Source organism: Phyllostomus hastatus, unplaced genomic scaffold (assembly GCF_019186645.2).
Source record: "Phyllostomus hastatus isolate PE091 unplaced genomic scaffold, TTU_PhHast_1.1 phas_scaffold_78, whole genome shotgun sequence".
NCBI lineage: Eukaryota > Metazoa > Chordata > Mammalia > Chiroptera > Phyllostomidae > Phyllostomus > Phyllostomus hastatus.
This window is the reverse complement of record NW_025334041.1, coordinates 110,607,472-110,625,083: the sequence shown is the minus strand read 5'-3', so window position 1 is coordinate 110,625,083 and position 17,612 is coordinate 110,607,472. Positions and strand designations below refer to the sequence as shown.

The window sequence follows — 17,612 nt, the reverse complement described above, 5'->3', positions numbered from 1 at the left end:
AACACCCTTTCTCTCAAGACCCAGAACTCAGGTCAGAGAAGCTTGTACTGAGGAATTACATCAGCTAGCCTGGGGTTAAACAGGCTCTTGTGGGTTGTGTGGAGACTTAATCACCACCTAAACTACCAAGTAGAAGGTTGTCTTTCTGGAAAAATGTCTTCTGGTTTCCAGAAAACATACTTCCTAATGAACTTTCCGATGCAACCCATTTGAGAGTTAGAGATTGGATCAGATTCAGACACGTGTAATTTATCTGTGTTAACAATATTTCAGGCTGATTTCTCCCAACCATCTGTATACTTCTAGGCCATTTCTCCTTGAGGAATTTTGCATTTAGTTAATACAAACTCAGTGTTGTAGCACAATTAGGAGAGTTTAGATCCTTATCAAATTTAATACATTCAAAAATGAAATGTGACTTTAAAAAGTTATTTTGTGGTTTAGGTTTTTGCTGCTCTGGCTGGCCTCTATTAATGTGAATAATCAAGAGATTCCTATCCCCTCCCCCAGTCCATCCAGTTTACAATACATTATTCGGCCTCAGGTGTCCAGAATTCTATTACAAATGCAGACTAGTAAATTGTATTTCTTATTTTCTTCCAGGTATTGCGCAACGATGCACAGCTATCAAGTACCACTTCTCTCAGCCAATCCGCTTACGAAACATTCCTTTCAATTTAACCAAGACAATACAGCAAGATGAATGGCACCTGCTCCGTGAGTATTTCTGGGAACGGGACGGAGAGGAAATGGTGTCTTTCCGAACAAAAAGTATACCCACCTGCCTTCACAGGTTCGGCCTGAAAGATACTGTGTTGACCATACAGGGGCTCAGAGCCCAATTCGATGACTTGGACGGAGACTCAAGGAGTCCTTACACTGTTCTGTGGCCACAGCTCTTCCATGCATCAAACGTGTGAAAATCAGGCACGGGGCTTTGTGAGACAGTGAGACGTGTGTGTCTGCCCTGGTGGCATCTGTACACAAGTGGCTTCCTGAGCCTTTTCTTTACCAAGTCACCAGGTGCAAGGACCTGCAGGTCTAAGGATGGGCTCTGCCACTTGTCTTAGCAAACTAAGATTATATACCTCAGGTACTCCTGTTTTTTTTAATGCAATATTCATTTTAGCTATCATGTCTATCTCAGACCTTGGTATTTCTGCAAAAATAGTCTTATGGGTGTATGCCATCATTTTCTCCAAGGGTGTCTGTTACCTCTACATTTCAAAGGCAGATGTTACCCTTTCTCACTGTGAGGGAAATGTGAAACTCTAGGAGGATCACGCAATGTGAAGCTGAAGAGGGCTGATACTTACTGGAAAACCGTTGATTTATGCTGCCTTGTGATGGATAACTCAGGAAAGCAAAAACTAGATTGAACTCTTTTCAGTGTTTACCCAGATCAGAGGTGGACATTGCCATTTTGCATTGAAATAAGCAGCAACGACTTCGATGATCTTGTTTGGTGACCAAAACCACTGCAGAAAACCAAGCAAGGTCTCATTTTCTAAATAAGTCTCTCTGGTGGATCAAAAGGCTCTGTTTTGACTCTCAAATGCGTACACAGAAGCTCTATTGCAGTGGTCTAATATGTAAATATTATGATCGGCAAATTTAGGACTGGGAAAGTCATTGGCTAAAATGTGGTTTATTTCTGAATAGCATGACTTCCTGAAAGTTCTTTCTTGCTGGCTGATCTTAACGTTCCTTTCTCAGCAGATCTGAGTTAGACACTAATCTAAGCCTTTCTATGTCTTAGTTCTTTATGAGCATGTTTGGGGTTCTTCACATCTCCCTGGAAAGCCACATAGTCATCGGTTTTAGATCAGAAAAATAATCACAGGATCCTGACAAAGAATCTCATCTCCACTGTAGCAGGTTGTGCTCTGTTGTTGCCCAGCAAGACAGAGTCTGAGCGTTCTCTCTCAACCCTCTTTGAAGTTTGCGTGGAAAGATGCCTTTAGTCTCATGCATGGCTCCTCCTAAGAAAATCACACTTGGTGATTTGCACCGTGTTTACCAGAGAAGCTTAACAGGTCCGGTGCTAATGCGAATCCCATGTGGATTATATCTGAACCTTACACCTTTGAATGGTCACAGACAATAAAACTTGAACCACAGGGAATTTAGGACGTTGTCAGAAAATAGTGGCTGAACTATTATTACGTTTCCCTTGCTCAGAATGTGGATGTCTTAAAACTGCTTTTACCCTTACCGTTAAAGTCAGCCCCTTTAAATGATCACTGTTCCTGGCCCCTTGCTGTGTGGTGTCTATGCTTCCTTTAGGCAGCGATGTTCTGCTTTAATTTAGATGCTCTAAATTGGACATGAACAATTTCCTTAAAGGGAAGGGATGGTTTATCCATGGGTGACTAGGAGGAAGACCAGACACCACCTTCTCTGGAGCAGCCCTGAGATGGACGGCAGCCACGTGAACATGTAACGAGGTGGCAGCTGCCTGGACACCTCCACCTCAGCAGAGCAGCGCCCCCCCATCAACCTGGGCGTGCCCCCGTCTGGGCATCCAGGTGCGCAGGGGCTGCAGACCTGTCTTTGGGATCTGTTGAAAATTTTAAGTAGTGTCATAGAAATTTAACTAATGATTATAAAAATTGTCTGTTCAAAAAAAAGGAGGGGGACGGATAAGAAAACAAAGAGGTAAAGATAGCAGGACCGTCACCTCGACCTTGTAGGCCCTGAGACTGTCCATGGAATGTATCCATTTTCATAACATATACAAAGCTCTTTGTGCTCTGGCATCCCATGATTTTCCTTCTTCTGCTAATTATCTTGGATGTCTCTTTGTGTTTCGAGACTAGATTTGAGAAGAATCACTGCCGGCTTCCTGGGCATGGCGGTGGCTGTGCTGCTCTGTGGCTGCATTGTGGCCATGGTCAGTTTCTTCTGGGAGGAAAGCCTGACGCAACACGTGGCCGGCCTCCTGTTCCTCATGACAGGTACGTGCACCCCTACAGCATCCCCCCCAGCATCCCCCCCCCCCCCCCAGCAAAAGTCAAGGCTGCTCTGCAAGCAACTGGCTGCAGGTGTTTCCTCTCCACTTACTTTGTTTCCACTTGTAAGAAACTGACCAAAGGTCTTTGGCTTTCCTGGGTAACACAGAATTTAAAGAAACAACAGTATTAAAAACTACATTCCTAATTTCTTCCTTGTGGCCCATTTGAAGGTCAGATGGAATTGCCTTGTGTTTTATCTCTGTGAGTTGGCTCTTATTTTTCTGTCTCATTCTTTCTTACTGCACCCCTAGCTGTGGCCCAGACTCTGGCAAACAGGGGCCGCTGAGGAGGGAGAGGGCAACAGGTCAGCCCTGCCCATCCCCCCCAAGCTGAACGTCAACTCCAACTACATCTCTTAGTGATGGTGTCATTGGAGTCATATTTACACACAAACCATCCATTCGTTTGACTCCACATATAGTTAGTTTGTGAGGACTTTCTATGTACCAGACGCTGCTCTAGGTACTAGAGATACACACTGAACTAGGCAGACAAAATCCTTCTCGATGTTTGTTGTGGGGAGATGTAAACAATTCATGAGAGTAATAAAAGCGATGAAAAAAACGAGCAGGATGGAATAGGGGACCCAGCGAAACCGTGAGCAGCAGCCAGCCAGTGAGTGGCTGGGAGTGTGCTGCAGGCTGAGGAAGCGGGGAGGGCCAGCCCGAAGGTTGGGATGGGGTGGGGGAGCTGGCGTATTTTTCGCCACAGAAAGAAGACTGGAGTGGCTGGGGGCAGGGAAGGAAAGGAGAGGGTCACATGGGAAGCAGGCAGCAGCTTGGATTTTCAGTTATGAGTGATGGAAGCCACCAGAAGACTTTAAGCAGAGGAGTGACTTGATCTTCCAGCAGGAGATTGGCACGGTGAGGGTGGGGGCAGGGGATGGAGTGGAGGGTGGGCATGGAGACATGACTACAGCCTTTGCGACTAGCAGGTGAGGGACATCTTTTGCTCCCAAAAGGAGTCAGGGTCTGAGTTGACAGCTAATACTGACTTCGGGGAAGAAATCTTTCCTCCTGTTCCTTCACAAAATATTAGGGTATCCATGGTTAGTGAACGCCAAATGAACAGTTTTCTGAAGTATGTTCAGTTCCAGAACTAATGTAACTCTGGTTATGCAGCCATTTTGAGTAAGCTTATTTCTACTAACCTGGAGTTCTGTTACTCAAGCGACCACAAGTGGGTTTTCTGGCATCTCGCATTGTAACCATCACTCACTCAAGCCTTGTTAATCAGAGGTAGCAGCGCCCCTGTGGCAGACCCCGTTTTCTAGCTGTCTTTCAGGGCTGACAGGTAGTTGGTGCTTTGCTTTCCCATGTGGTCTTCCAATCAGCCTAGGAAACTCCCATCTGCCCCTTTCCCACCTCGTGAGTGCTGTGGGTCAACATTGCCAACGTCCCCACAGAGCAGAAGTCCCGCGGCCCCTGAATAGCTGTGAGCAGAAGACCAGCTTAGGTTTTCCAGATTCTGACGAATACATGGTGGCTTCCAGGACCATGGCACAGGGAGGCTAAAATTCTAGTTCCTGCGGTTTGGGAGGAGGAATTGAAGCCTCAAGACCACTGGGTGCGTGCCTCAGGGACTCATTTAAAATCCAAAGTATAGAATAAGTGGGCTAGGTCAGCAAAGAATCAGAGCCCATGCTATTCCATTATACCTCGGCTAGGCTCAATGGTCGTTTAAAATTTTCCCATTGTCTTCCCTCCCTTTGTTAACTGAGCCCTCATTGTCCCGGCTCCTCCCCGCTCTTGTCCCCATATGCTGAAAGAAATGCGAATCCACTCCCTCACCCCGACCCTGGGAAGGCCCACGTCACTGCGCTGGTCAGGAACTTGAGAGAAGCTGAGGCCCACAGAAGCCTCAGTAGGATGTACTAAGTAGGAATTATTTTTCTTGCCCATGTGTTTGATTGTTAAAAAAGAAGAGGGAGGAGGAGAAGGAGAAAGGAAGAAAGAAAGAAAAGAAAGAAAAAGGAAGGAAGGAAGGGAGGAAGGAAGGAAAGGAGGGAGGGAGGGAGGGAGGGAGGGAAAGAAAGAGAGAGAGAGAGAGAGAAGAAAGAAAAAGAAAGAAAGAAAGAAAGAAAGAAAGAAAGAAAGAAAGAAAGAAAGAAAGAAAGAAAGAAAGAAAGAAAGAAAGAAAGAAAGAAGGAAAGAAGGAAAGAAAGAAAGATATTTGTAGCCATCATCACATGGAACATAGTTAGTCTGTGGATTTCCACTTCACATCATCCCATCACCTTGTTTTAGTGCCCTTCACAGATGTTGCTTTCCTTATGAATGGAAGGCAAGAGCCTCCACCAGCAAAAAGATTACCGCTTGCTTTGTTGTGACACTCACTTTATTGGGGTGGTCTGGAACTGCCGGGCAGTGTCTCTGAGATATGCCCACAGCTTTCAAAGGATGCTTTTAATATGGGTAATACACAAATAATTTAGGATGTGCTCAGCATGTAAAACAACTGTTAGCAATAACATAAATCCCAGGGCCATAAAAGCCAGGTCCGGTGATTTTTCCTTGGGGGTCCGAGGGGCTCATTTGGTACTAAATGAAAGACACGTGGGCACTCAGCAGGGGCTGACTCAGAGGAGAGCTTGAAGCCAAATTTCCTCAGCCAGTTCCACCTCTCCCTGCTCAGCCCTTATTTCTGATTCACACGTGGACTGTCACTTGGAGCCAGACTAGCTCAGGGGTCCTCCAGCTTTATCATCGAAAGCCCCTGTGCAATTGTTAAACAAAAATAACACAAACAAAACAGCAGCCATAATAATAGAAACCCATAAGGACCCCCCACAAAAAAATACCCAACCAACACTTAACGAACTTGAAGTTTGATGACCAGCCCTGAAGAACTAAGAGACACACACATTGTTTTTCTTCTTGTGCTTTTGGTTGTCCAAACAACGTTTTTGAAATAAAGGGGAAATTCACTTATAGACCTCACCACCTGGAAAATTAGATTGTTGAGTTATTTTTCTTGCCCATATGTTTGATTGTTAAAAGAGGGGGGGGGGAAGAAAGAGAGAGAGAAAGAAAGAAAGAATGAGAGAGAAAGAAAGAGAGAAAGATATCTGCAGCCATCATCACATGGAACATATTTAGTCTGTGGATTTCCCCCAAACATCACACCATCACTTTAGTTCTGTGCTCGGTTTTTAACAGCTGCACGTTCTTCCACGGGGTGGATAGGCTGGGTTGTATTCACCTGTTCCCTTACTGTGGGATTTAAGGAGGTTTGTTTTATTTTTCCACTACAGATGCCTCTTTATTATCTTCATAAACACGGAGATAACTATGTTAATACACTGCATGAGATAAATTAGCTGTAGGATGTTCACATGCAGCAGCAGGGAAGGCGAGCCGTCAGGGTTAAAAGAATTCATTTTAATTAAGCAGACGTCTCTTCAGCAGCCCTTGTCAGCATCACTCCCACAGATTTTTGATGCTAAACTTAGCCCGTCCTAATGTGCTGGCGTCTTCATTCTCCACCTGAACTTATTAGCCGAACCTTCGATGAAGAACATCAGTGTGGTGACAGTTTGAGAGCTTTCTCCTTCTGCCTTATTGCATACAGACAGTTCTTGATTACACACGAGCGGAACAGCCATCCTGCCGGCTGTCAGTTCTCGTCAGGGAGCCAGGGTCCCTCCTCTTTTCTGCCCCCCCACCCCCATCTCTTTCCTGGGGCCTCTCAGGGGGTCCTCCAGAAGGACCAGGGCCGGGCCTCACATCCCCCAAGGTCTTCAAATGCAGCCCTTTGACTTCATGGCCTCTGAGGTTACACCGGTGGTCACGGAGGCATCAGAGGACAGAGGGAATAAGACGTTTACCTTCCACTGTAAACTGCTGCCCGTTAGGAGGACACACAGCTTTCAGGGCACCGGGAGTGAATATTTCCATCAGATTAAATGGTGCGTTCCATTCGATAGCCACAGTCATGTAATTATGATGATAATTTGTTGTCAGTATTTTAAAGGCTAAATTTACTCAATGCAAACATTTAAAAAATTTAAATTACAGTTTACATTCAGTATTATTTTGTATTAGTTTCAGGTGTACAGTGTAGTGGTTAGAAAATCATACTTTACAAAGTGATACCGCCAATGTTTCCAGGACCGACCTGGCACCATACATGGTCATTACAGTGTTACTGACTGTATTCCCTCTGCTGTACTGTACGCCCCTATGACATTGCATCTAACTTCCAATCTGTGCTCCTTAATCCCTTCACCTTTTTCACCCAGTCCCCCAACCCACCTTCCCCTTGGCAACCACCAACAGTCTGTTCTTTGTATCTGAGTCCATTTCAGTTTCAGTGCAGACATTTTTAAGTACAAGTTTTGTGTCCTGTTGTAGGGTCTTTACTATCTTTTAATATACTGGGCGTTTCAACAGTTGGATAAAGCTTGGTTCTCCCCTGATAGGGTTGCACTGCCTGCTGGATCCGCTCGCCCTCACTGGCTGTGCCCTGGGCTTCCCCTGCTGACCAGGCAGGGCTGCCCAGCCTGTGTTGGGACAGCAGATGAAGCAGAGACGGAGCCCAGGCTGCCTAGTTTACCCACTGACTATGACTTAAACTACAGGTCCTTAATGCCTTACCTGAAGCCCTAGGGGCCAGGTATGTTTTGGAATTCAGAACTGTAAAGCTTTCTTTTAGAAAGGTAACAGGGTGCATATATTATCTAACACTTTCAGCAAGGTCTGAGATCAAACACATTAACATGTCTGCAGCAAAACATATGCTCAGCTGGATCAATAAGGACTATAAATAGATTTATGTCCCATCAGGTCGGGCTTTGCCTTTTATGAGATTCCTGCAATCTTGCAGGAAAAGAGTGGATGTTCAGGGGATTTAATAATTGCAGATTGTGAATCTTTTATTTACTTCTTCTTCTTCTTCTTCTTTTGTAAAAATTTGTCTCTATCACTCCTGCTCAGTCATTCACTTAAGATAACTTAGGAATGGCTTTTTGAGCAATCTGTGTGAGGTCAGATGAGGCACTTTTTTATGGAATTGCAAAGAGACCAGAATGATGGGCAGATCATCCTTTGAAGGGGAATAAAAAGGTCAATGTCTAGGCCTTTGGGTACTGCAGATATGTTATTTATCAGGCAGGCTAACCAGGGTGAAGTAACTTCTACTTCCTTCCACCTGGTAAGCACATCAGAGGAGGGTGGTCCGCACAGTGGGCCCAGTTACCCTAATCACATCTCACCAGCTGGCCACAGGCACCATGAAGATTTTAGGGAGGAAAATTAGGTCGATGATCTGGGATGGCAGTATAATTTTTCATCTGTCTTGACCCAAAAATATCCCTTCCAGCCCTATAATTTTGTGATATCATGGTATTTTCCAATTAAGAATATTAGCAGAAACCCTTTTAATATTTTATTAGAAAAGTAGCTGCATACAGGGCTTTTCAGAACCAGTAATTATTTACATTTTTGAAGATGGTACCAGCAATAGCCAGGACTGAGCTCGGAACTCAAGAACCACCTCCCCGGGCACCACCAGCTGGGCTGCCGGGTGTAAGTGTCAGCCACGGGTAACTCCCAGTTGGTCAGGGGGGAACAAAGGGAAGGAGAAGCCTACTAGAAGAATGGAGCGGTGACCTCTGTCCTCATGAATTTTCAGGAAGGACCATTAGATTCAGAACTTTTGAATGAAGTGGTAATACCTTATCTTTTCATACCCCCACCCCATACCCGGCGTTAACTAGATTGCCACTGACAAAAATGCAGCATTATTTAAAGTCACTAGCTATATAGGCAAGACTGCATGGGCAACTGGGGATGAACTGGGGCCTAGGCTGGAGGAACTCAGTGTCCTGCAGCACGCAGTGTTGTTCAGCTGGTTTTGTTGGCTCCACGTGCTCAGCTGTGTTAGACTCCGTGGTAAACTCATGGAGCATCTGGGAGGTCTCTGCGCTTTTCCCTGAGATGCGTGCTGGAAAGTGGAGGGGAGAGAACCCTTGGGGTTCCTGATCACAGCGACCTGGTACCAATTATGGCTGTGACCACAGGAACTAATTCAACTAAGCTACCTCTAAGATAATCAGAACTGATCTTGGACATAGTAGATGATTGATAAATAATTCTAGAATAACTGATTAAATAACATTTTAAATGGCAAAATTTTGCTTAGGCCTATAAAAGGGTTATCTGTACAGGGCCCACATAAAAAAACACCTCCTTTTCATTATCAAATCTTTTATTACAAAATTATAGGCATATAATTCTGTAACATATCACACTCAGGCACACCATATGACATTGTATGTAGGTGAAATGTTCAAATTAAAACTCCAAGTTATTACACCCGTATCATTAACCTACCAACCACACTCAAGAGGGCATTACTTCTGCTGGACCATGTACACTTCATACGTGACCACACACCTGTGTGTGCAAGTACACGTGATGTTATGGGCTGAATTGTGTGTCCTCAAAACCCATATGTTGAAGTTCTAACCCCTAGTACTTCAGAAGGTGACTATTTGGAGAGAGGGTCTTGAAAAAGGTAATGAAGTTAAAATGAGGTCCCAGGGTGGGCCCTAATCCACCATGGCCAGGGTCCTTGTAACAGGCAGTTTGGACCTGGTCACAGAGGAGGGACTGCAGGCAGCACAGGGAGAAGATGGCCAAACCTGAGCCTAGGAGAGAGGCCTCGTCTCAGACTCCTCCCCTCCAGGTTAGTAGGGAATGAACTGCTGCTGCTTTGGCTTCCCCTCCCCCATCTGTGGTACTCCGTTATGGCAGCCCCAGCAAACCGGGACTCGTGAGCACCGTGAGATGTGCGTACACAACCAAGATGGGTTCCACGGTGTGAAAGCTGGCCTAAGACAAACAATCCAGGCACAGCACAAGTGTTTTCATCACTTAAACAGCACTCGTTCATGGTGTCTTTGAAGCTAGGTGGTTTTATTTTTACCTTTTTGAAATATCTTTCATAGGTCAGGTCTCTTTTGCAAAAGCTTTGGAAACCGTGCTTTTTCTACTCTCAGTGCACTTGTAATGATCAGAAACAGTCCTGCCCATCCCACAAATAATAGTGGTGGCAGCTATATAGTTGCGACCTTTTTAGAGATGTGAGCCTCTGAAAAGGAGGGACTCTTAGATATGCTCTTCTGTTAATCTTGGCTTTCCTCTCAGAACTTCAAGGACATTTTGGAAAGAGGAAAAAAATGCCACTAGTAGCCAGTGGGGGCATTTGTGGGTCTGGGGAAGGGCAGATGGGTGTGTATTTGTGGGTTCATAGTAACCCTTTCTGCCACTTCCAGCTGAGGGGGTAAAGACCTCAGAAAGTACAGCAGGTTTTCATCAAGGTTTGGTGAATGCCCTATTCCTGGAAGAACTTAAGTGGTGCAGAACTACGTATATTATTTCATGATAAAATAAATGCAAGTAAGTCATAAAAATCAGATAAGGGATCAGGTTTGCAAGGTGAGATGGATTCAAGGGTGAGCTTAGTAGCAAAAAAGCATGCTGTGAAGTCTCTGACTTTTGCTCCTGGTGGGCCGCTGATTGAGTTCTACGGAGTTTCAGCTTTCGGGCCACTTGGTCCAAGAAAGGCATTTCATTAGTGACGTCATTCACAGTGTCCCTGAAGCAACCACAGACCAAGAGCCCAAGGAAAGCTCGACTGCTCACGACACCGAGGGCAGAGAAAATCAGTCTCCGGTTAAATCCTCAGGTTAGATCATTTCTTACAATCCCTTTCTATTCAGGGTGAGCTGGAGGTGTCGTACTGAACTTCATTTCACCAAAAGCAATTTTATGGAGTTGGCAGGGGAGCGGTGCTAATAAAATCAACATTTAGTATAAATATCAAAGGGAGTATATAGAGAAAGAAAAATCCATGACAATCTATTTTTTATTTAGTTGCATGTTACCAGGTACTGGATTCACTAGGACATTTTGGGACCTGTTCTTGCTTTATGCCATATTTTGGAGTAACTGAATCACAGAAAATTGACACCATAAGAGACTTTAGTAACCAAGTTCTGAGCTTTCCTTTTCCTAGATGAAGAAACAAAGGCTCAGCAAAGCTAGGTAATTTCAAGGTCGCACAGTGATTAGTAGTAGATGGGGAACCAGAATTGCATTTCCTGCACCTCAGCCTAATGCATTTGGACATCAAAGGATGCTTAAAAGTCTGAGTTTGAACTCGAGCTTTCAGAGGTCATTAAAACCACAGTACTTGTAAAAAGCCTTGCTTTTAGGCATTCAGTTGGGTGCAGACAGTTAAAGGTAGAATGGAGTGTCTTTTCTATTATTATATTGTGCCTGTTGATACTCCAAAGTTCAATTATTTTCTAATTCCTTTATTGTTCTCTTTCCAGAATTTGTTAGAAGGACCTTGTTATATATAAACACTGTCTTTGTTTTGGTGCCAGCAAAAACATTCATGTAGATGTAAGAACATTTGCTCTTGACAAGATTTGAAAAGAGCGGAGTATTCTTTTTTTGCCTGGTTCATTCCTTTATGAAAGAATTCTTCCTATCACAGTCTTTCTTTAGAGAACTCAAAGTGATATGTTTGCCATTATATTCTGGAGCAAGGAATTGGAAGACGAGCTCTCATCCTTTGTAGAAAAGCAATCATTTTAGAGTTTAAAAACAATTAGGCAGAGGAGGAAATATCAAATTATCTCAGATCAAGCATTCTTTTAATTGAAAACATTTCTTTTCTAAATGAACATTTGGGAAAGGATTCAGGCTATGTGCTTTTACGTGATTTGAGTGGAGGCAGAATTCTAGCACCTAAAAAATTGCATTCAGATCTTTATTTCTTCCCAGTTGCTGCCTGTTCTGAGTTTGTTTCTGATTGTGTTTCTGATCCCCAAAAGCTCCATTTAAAAAGAGGAAGTATCTTAGTTTTAGCCTCTTTCTTTTCAGTTACCAAATCTGTGTCTCTATTTCCTATGGAGAGGCTGCACAGACCCCTAAGGTTACCAAAACAATTTTCCAGCAGATGGCGCAGCCCCCACTGTACACAAGGGATGAGCCAAAGGAGGAGGAAGAGATGTGTAGGACTTGGACTAGAACTGGGCATTCCCTTACGTCACTGGGGCCAGTTTCTGCTTTCATTACCCATCTTCAGCTCAGCAAGGGCCGCATTCTGATCCCCTGCCCATCCAAAAGGAGCATCCTTGGGGGTCCATTGTAATGGACCAGGAGCATCTCCATACTTGGAGCATCACTTAAGTACTAAAAAGCCTTTGTTTGGGGGATTTGTATTGGAGTCCGATTTTAGTGGAAGGACAGTTATACATATGTTTGTTGGTATAAACAAGTAAAATTTTGGGTCTGTCCATTTATGTCAACCCAAATGCCTATATTCTGAATGCTGAAGTATATGATCGCCTTATTCAGCTATTTTTATATCATCTCCAACTTCCTGGATTTAGTTTATATTATTTAAAACCTTTTATTCATTCATCAAGGGGGAAAAAAAACCCCAGCAGCCCTGACCAGTGTGTCTCAGTTGGTTGGGCATCGTCCTGCAGAGCAAAAGGTTGTCGGTTCAGTTCCCCATCAGGGCAGATGCCTCGGTTGTGGGTTCAGTCCCCGTCGGGGTGTGTATGAGAGGCAACCAACCAATGTTTCTCTCTCACATCGACGTTTCTCTCCCTCTCTTTTTCCCTCTTTCCCCCTCTCTCTAAAATAAATTAAATCTTAAAAAAAAACCCCACATGATTTGTTGAGGCTTCAGTAAGTGCCAGACTCTGTGGCTTAAAAAATGATTTAGAATTTGGAAAAAAATCATTTAAAGTATTATTTACAGGCAACACGATGACTAATGCTCATGGTAACTGAAAAAGAAAGCAGATTTTGTATGATGATTGCAACTAGACAAAAATGTGGCTGATCAGGTAGAGAGCAAGGGGGAGTGAAGACTTTTACATTAGGTTTGAGTGCTAAAGAAGAGTTTTGTCCTTGAAAGTAATTAGAATCGATATTAAGTTGCTTTTAATAATAAAAGTCAAATACAAATTTAAATATACATATCATTCAAGCAAGATAATTCTGAATAATTCAAGCTATTAGAATTTTCCCCTGGGTTCTTCGCTCCTGGATCTCCAGTGCCTAGCCTATGGTCTGGTCTTGCCAATCTTTGTTGAATGAAGTAATTCAAATCAAAAAGTTGTAGATCCTTTATTAATTTGAAGTGATCGCCTCGTCGGTTCATCTGATTTTCACAAAGGCCTCTGTGGCATTTGCCTTGTAGCAGGCAAAACTGTAATGATCATTCTGCTCTCTTTTTATTATTTATAGGGATATTTTGCACCATTTCCCTCTGCACTTACGCCGCCAGCATCTCCTATGATTTGAACCGCCTCCCGAAGCTAATTTATAGCCTGCCCAATGACGTGGAACACGGCTACAGCTGGTCTATCTTTTGCGCCTGGTGCAGTTTAGGCTTTATCGTGGCAGCTGGAGGTCTCTGCATCGCCTATCCATTCATTAGCCGGACCAAGATTGCACATCTAAAGTCTGGCAGGGACTCCACGGTATGAGTGTCCACACTCAAGTTCACTGCTCAGTGGCCCGTCCACAGTGAGGACAACTCCGGCGGGGAACAGAGCAGAGTTCGCATCAGGATCCCAAGCACAAAGCAGTCTTTCACATTCCAACCTGTTGCCTGCCAGCCCTTTCTGGATGACTGATAGAAAATCATGCAAAACCTCCATACCTTTCTTAGGACAAGACTACTGTGGATTCAAGTGCTTTAATGACTATTTATGCTTTGACTGTGAGAAATAGGGAGCAGTGCCATGGAACATTTCTAGGCTTAGAAAAAAAAGGAAATTGCAATGGAAAACTTTGTTTGGTTGCCATTTATTTCAGCAAGTTTGTATATAACACTTACCTGAGAGTCATTTCTATTTGCAAAAGAATTCATAACAAAGTGAGTATAATTTTCTTGTCATTCTATCATGCTTGTTAAATTTCAATACAGCATCTTCAGAACTTGTCCTAATGGTGTCTCCTGGCAGCACCAACTGTTTGTTTTTGTGGCTGTTCCGTGTCACAGGAAGATTCTTCTTCTGTTGCCTTATTTATTTTTTTAATTGAAGTCTCTTCTCCATCTTTGTACTGGAACAAAAATCATAAGGAAAACAGACCAACCGTGTAAGAGCTAATCCGTGACACTATGCAGTATTGTTTGAAGTCCTGTCTGTTGTCCACCCTCTGTCTCTTTCTGTTAACTGGATTTCCCCATTAAACAACTGGCCCCTTGTTAATCCAGGTGTGCTTTCCTGTCTTCCAGCTGTGGCAATGGGTTTTCCAGCCACACAGACAGATGAGAACCTTGTGTTAATAAGACTATAACGAAGCCTTACTAATTGCTCCATCTCCATTAGGTTGGTTGTTATTATTTGTCTTTTGTATGTAGCAACCACACACTTGCTATGCAAAAAAGGTGTTATTTTCAAACTTTAAAAAAACCAAACACCTTACTATAGTATTTTAAATTCCCCCACTGCCCTCTCTCTCTCTTCCTTTATCATCTGCCTGCTACTTAGCCAGTAATGAGGATTCAAGGTTTCCGACTTTCTCCCTCGACAACTAGGCCAGTAGGTTTCAACCTTGGCTGCCCGTCAGCATCATCTACACCTGCTTGCTTCAACCATGCCGAAACTGGACCCCACCCCAGACCAGCTGACCCTGAATGTCGGCAGCTGGGCCTGAGCTTGAGTGTTTTGAAAAACATCCCAGAGGATCCTGACTGGCAGCTGGGATTGAGGGCCGCTGTTCTGGGCCGGGGAGCTGCAGTTGGCGCCTTAGCAGCTAACACATATGTAACTCTTACTTCGGGCCAGTAACTGGACTACATTTTTTCCAGGTATGATTTCAGACTCGGAATGCTTGCTTCCTTTCCCTGGGTGTAGATACAGTACAGCAGCTCCAATCCTCCATTGTGTTTCCTTATCTGAAATGGAAGGGTGGGAACTAGCTCACTTCTAAGTCTTTCCTTTTAACTCCAACGTGATCCTCTGTTCTATACACAATGTGGGATCAAAATGCTCTTTAAAATAGAGGAAGATGCCAACTCATTTGGTACTCATAAAAGGATAATGATAACCTACCCTCCTCCCCTGCCTGGTGAAGCCTGACTCCCAAGTGGCAGTGTTCATATAAAGTGACACTCGCCTTTCGGAAGAGGTGAGGTGGTCCCGGACACCATTGGAGCTCCTGCCCGGGCCTGTGGGGTTACACCCGTGCGTACACGCCCTGGCAATCTCTCAGGCCTGTTTTATAAACCCGTCCCTCTGGGTGAGATCAGAGATGTACAGAAAGGGGCAATTATTTTTATTTATTACTTATGTGGGAAAATCTCAAAGCAGGAGAGCCGTTTCTTTGAAGTCTTCTTTAAAGATCCCCGTAGAAGATGTCGAGACTCTTGAACATTTATATTCCAACCACCAAAGCAGTGTCTGAGTGCCTGACTTTTGAAGTTTCTGAAAAGCTTCCTAGGGGTTTGGAGTGAGAATGGAAAAAAGCCTCAGACTGACAGAAGGTTGAAGGGTTCACGCACCAGAAAAATTTGCCCAGAAGGGGGAAAAGTTCAGTTAGGATTCAAACGTATTCTGGCGAGAACAAAGCCTCGCCGCGTTCCAGGCAGAGTCAGCTCAGAGCGGGAGCGGGTGCCCCAGGTTCCCGCTTTCTATTTCCCGCCAGGGAGGGCGAGCCAATGTTGCCAAATTTGAGCGCTTAGCCTCCAGTCCTTCGGATTCTCTCTTTTAAAAAACATTTTTACTTAAAAACATTTCCTTGGGCTTCTCTTAAGGTTATTTCCTTAATTGGCTTGTGAATGAAGCGATTGGAACAGCCGCACCACTCCATGTGGGGCAGAATAATGTATTGAGACAATTTGTTTTTTCTCTTCCTGTTCTCTCTGTCCCACCTCTACCCACTTGCCTGTAGCCAGAGACTAGAGAGAGAAAATGATGAGAGCAAATTTACAGCCAGCCAGTAAATTGCAACATCTTATCTTCCCCAAACTGAGGACAGGTGGAGAGCAAATGGTTTGTACCTTTCCTCTCTAACCAGCGAGTAAATAGCTTGAATTACCTTGGTCAGGGAGGTAGAAAACAGAGACCCAGTCAGTGCCATTCATGCCAGGCAAACCCAAGGACTGAGAGAGTCAGAGGAATAAATAACAACAACAACAATAAAAACAATCAAACAAATCTGAGACCGAGGCAAAGCTGACCAGAACATGAGGCTGGTCCCTGTATGCACTCATTTGCTACATCTACATGTTGTTAAAAACACACCTGGAACACTGATGACTACTCTGCTGAGACTCTCCCCTGGGACGCCCCCCCCCCCCCCACCAGGGTTCCTGGCTGCAAAAGAGACAAGAAGCTTCCAGGACAGTGCAGGCTGTCTCCGGCGCAGGCAGGCTCTCTCTGGAGCATGCCCACACCTTTTCTTTCTCTGCATGTACTTTCTCCTAAACTCTGAGGGTCTCCCCGAGGCTTGCGACCAGGGGAGCAGCACACAGTGAGTGGCAGCTTGTTTCAGGGCTTAGCTCCTGAACGTGTCTCCGAGGCCCCCTCTCTTCTGACGTTTTTAGGCAGCCAGAGCAGCCCCACCTAGGATCTCTCCTGCTGCTTGTTCTTCTATCCTAAGCCCTTCCTTTGTTTCATCATCCCCAGTTTTAATAAATGTACCCTCAAAATCACTTGGACTCCCGTTGTGAAATCTTTCCTGCAAAGTCAAGAACACACATACTACAGGCCGGCCCGAGGCAGACCCACTTGAGGTCCCATTCCAGTGACATCAGGACCTCAGAGGATGGCTGTGTGGGGCATCCAGGGACCCTGGGGCTCTTGGTACAATGCCTCTCATGTCCCAACCTGGAGCAGCAGACCAGTGGGCTCGGGAGGACCAGGCCTTGGAATATGGAGTTTCTCAGCGACAACCAGTCTGACCCTTGGGAGGCCCAGGGACATTAGCACACCTGTGTCTGCGTTTTGAATAATAATCGAGGGCAAATGCCCCCAGTCCTACAAGACAGAGCTTTGCATAGAATGTGAATTTACAGAACAGCTGGGATTGTAAACTAAAAATGTCCATGTGCCATATATAGACAGCATTTACAAAAAAAGAGAGCTTTACAATAGGCTCCACAGACCCATCGTAACAATGTGTTTTTTGTTTCCACCTCCTAGGGAGCCCTACCCTCCTTCTTTGGAGCACCATGGACCCTTGGTAGTCAAGAGTCCAAGATGTGGGAAACTTACATAGAATGCCATTTCTCCATCTTTCAACAAGTATTTACTGAACGCCTACTATGTGCCCCGCACTGTTCTAGGCACTTGGGAAACAACATCAAAGAAGCAAAACAGACCAGAGTTCTTGCCCTTGTGAAGCGTATTCTAATAAAATGCACTAAAGTACAAGTAAAAAAATAAACACTCTTTCAAGCCCTTAATGTTTTCATAAATCCAGGATTTAAGTAATTTGATACAGTTATTAAAATATGTTTCATTTAGTTCTGGCTGGCGTAGCTCAGTGGATGGAGCGCGGGCTGGGAACCAAAGTATCCCAGGTTCGATTCCCAGCCAGGGTACATGCCTGGGTTGCA

General features: G+C 44.5%; 1 protein-coding gene across 3 annotated transcripts in view; it reads left to right on the top strand.

Moving 5' to 3' along the window:
* TMEM178A (transmembrane protein 178A) overlaps positions 1-17,612 on the top strand; it is a 49,262-nt gene extending 31,650 nt beyond the window's left edge. The window contains exons 2-5 of one of the 3 annotated variants that reach the window (XR_006784336.1): positions 604-717; positions 2,820-2,957; positions 13,289-13,922; positions 17,197-17,612. Coding sequence is in view for 1 of the 3 variants with exons in the window: in XM_045826935.1 (XP_045682891.1) it covers positions 604-717; positions 2,820-2,957; positions 13,289-13,530 (494 nt within the window). In the remaining 2 variants the exon portion in view is untranslated. Of the gene's footprint in view, positions 1-603; positions 718-2,819; positions 2,958-13,288; positions 16,689-17,196 lie in introns of those variants that run through there. The other 2 variants (XR_006784335.1, XM_045826935.1) reach the window with 2 other exon arrangements.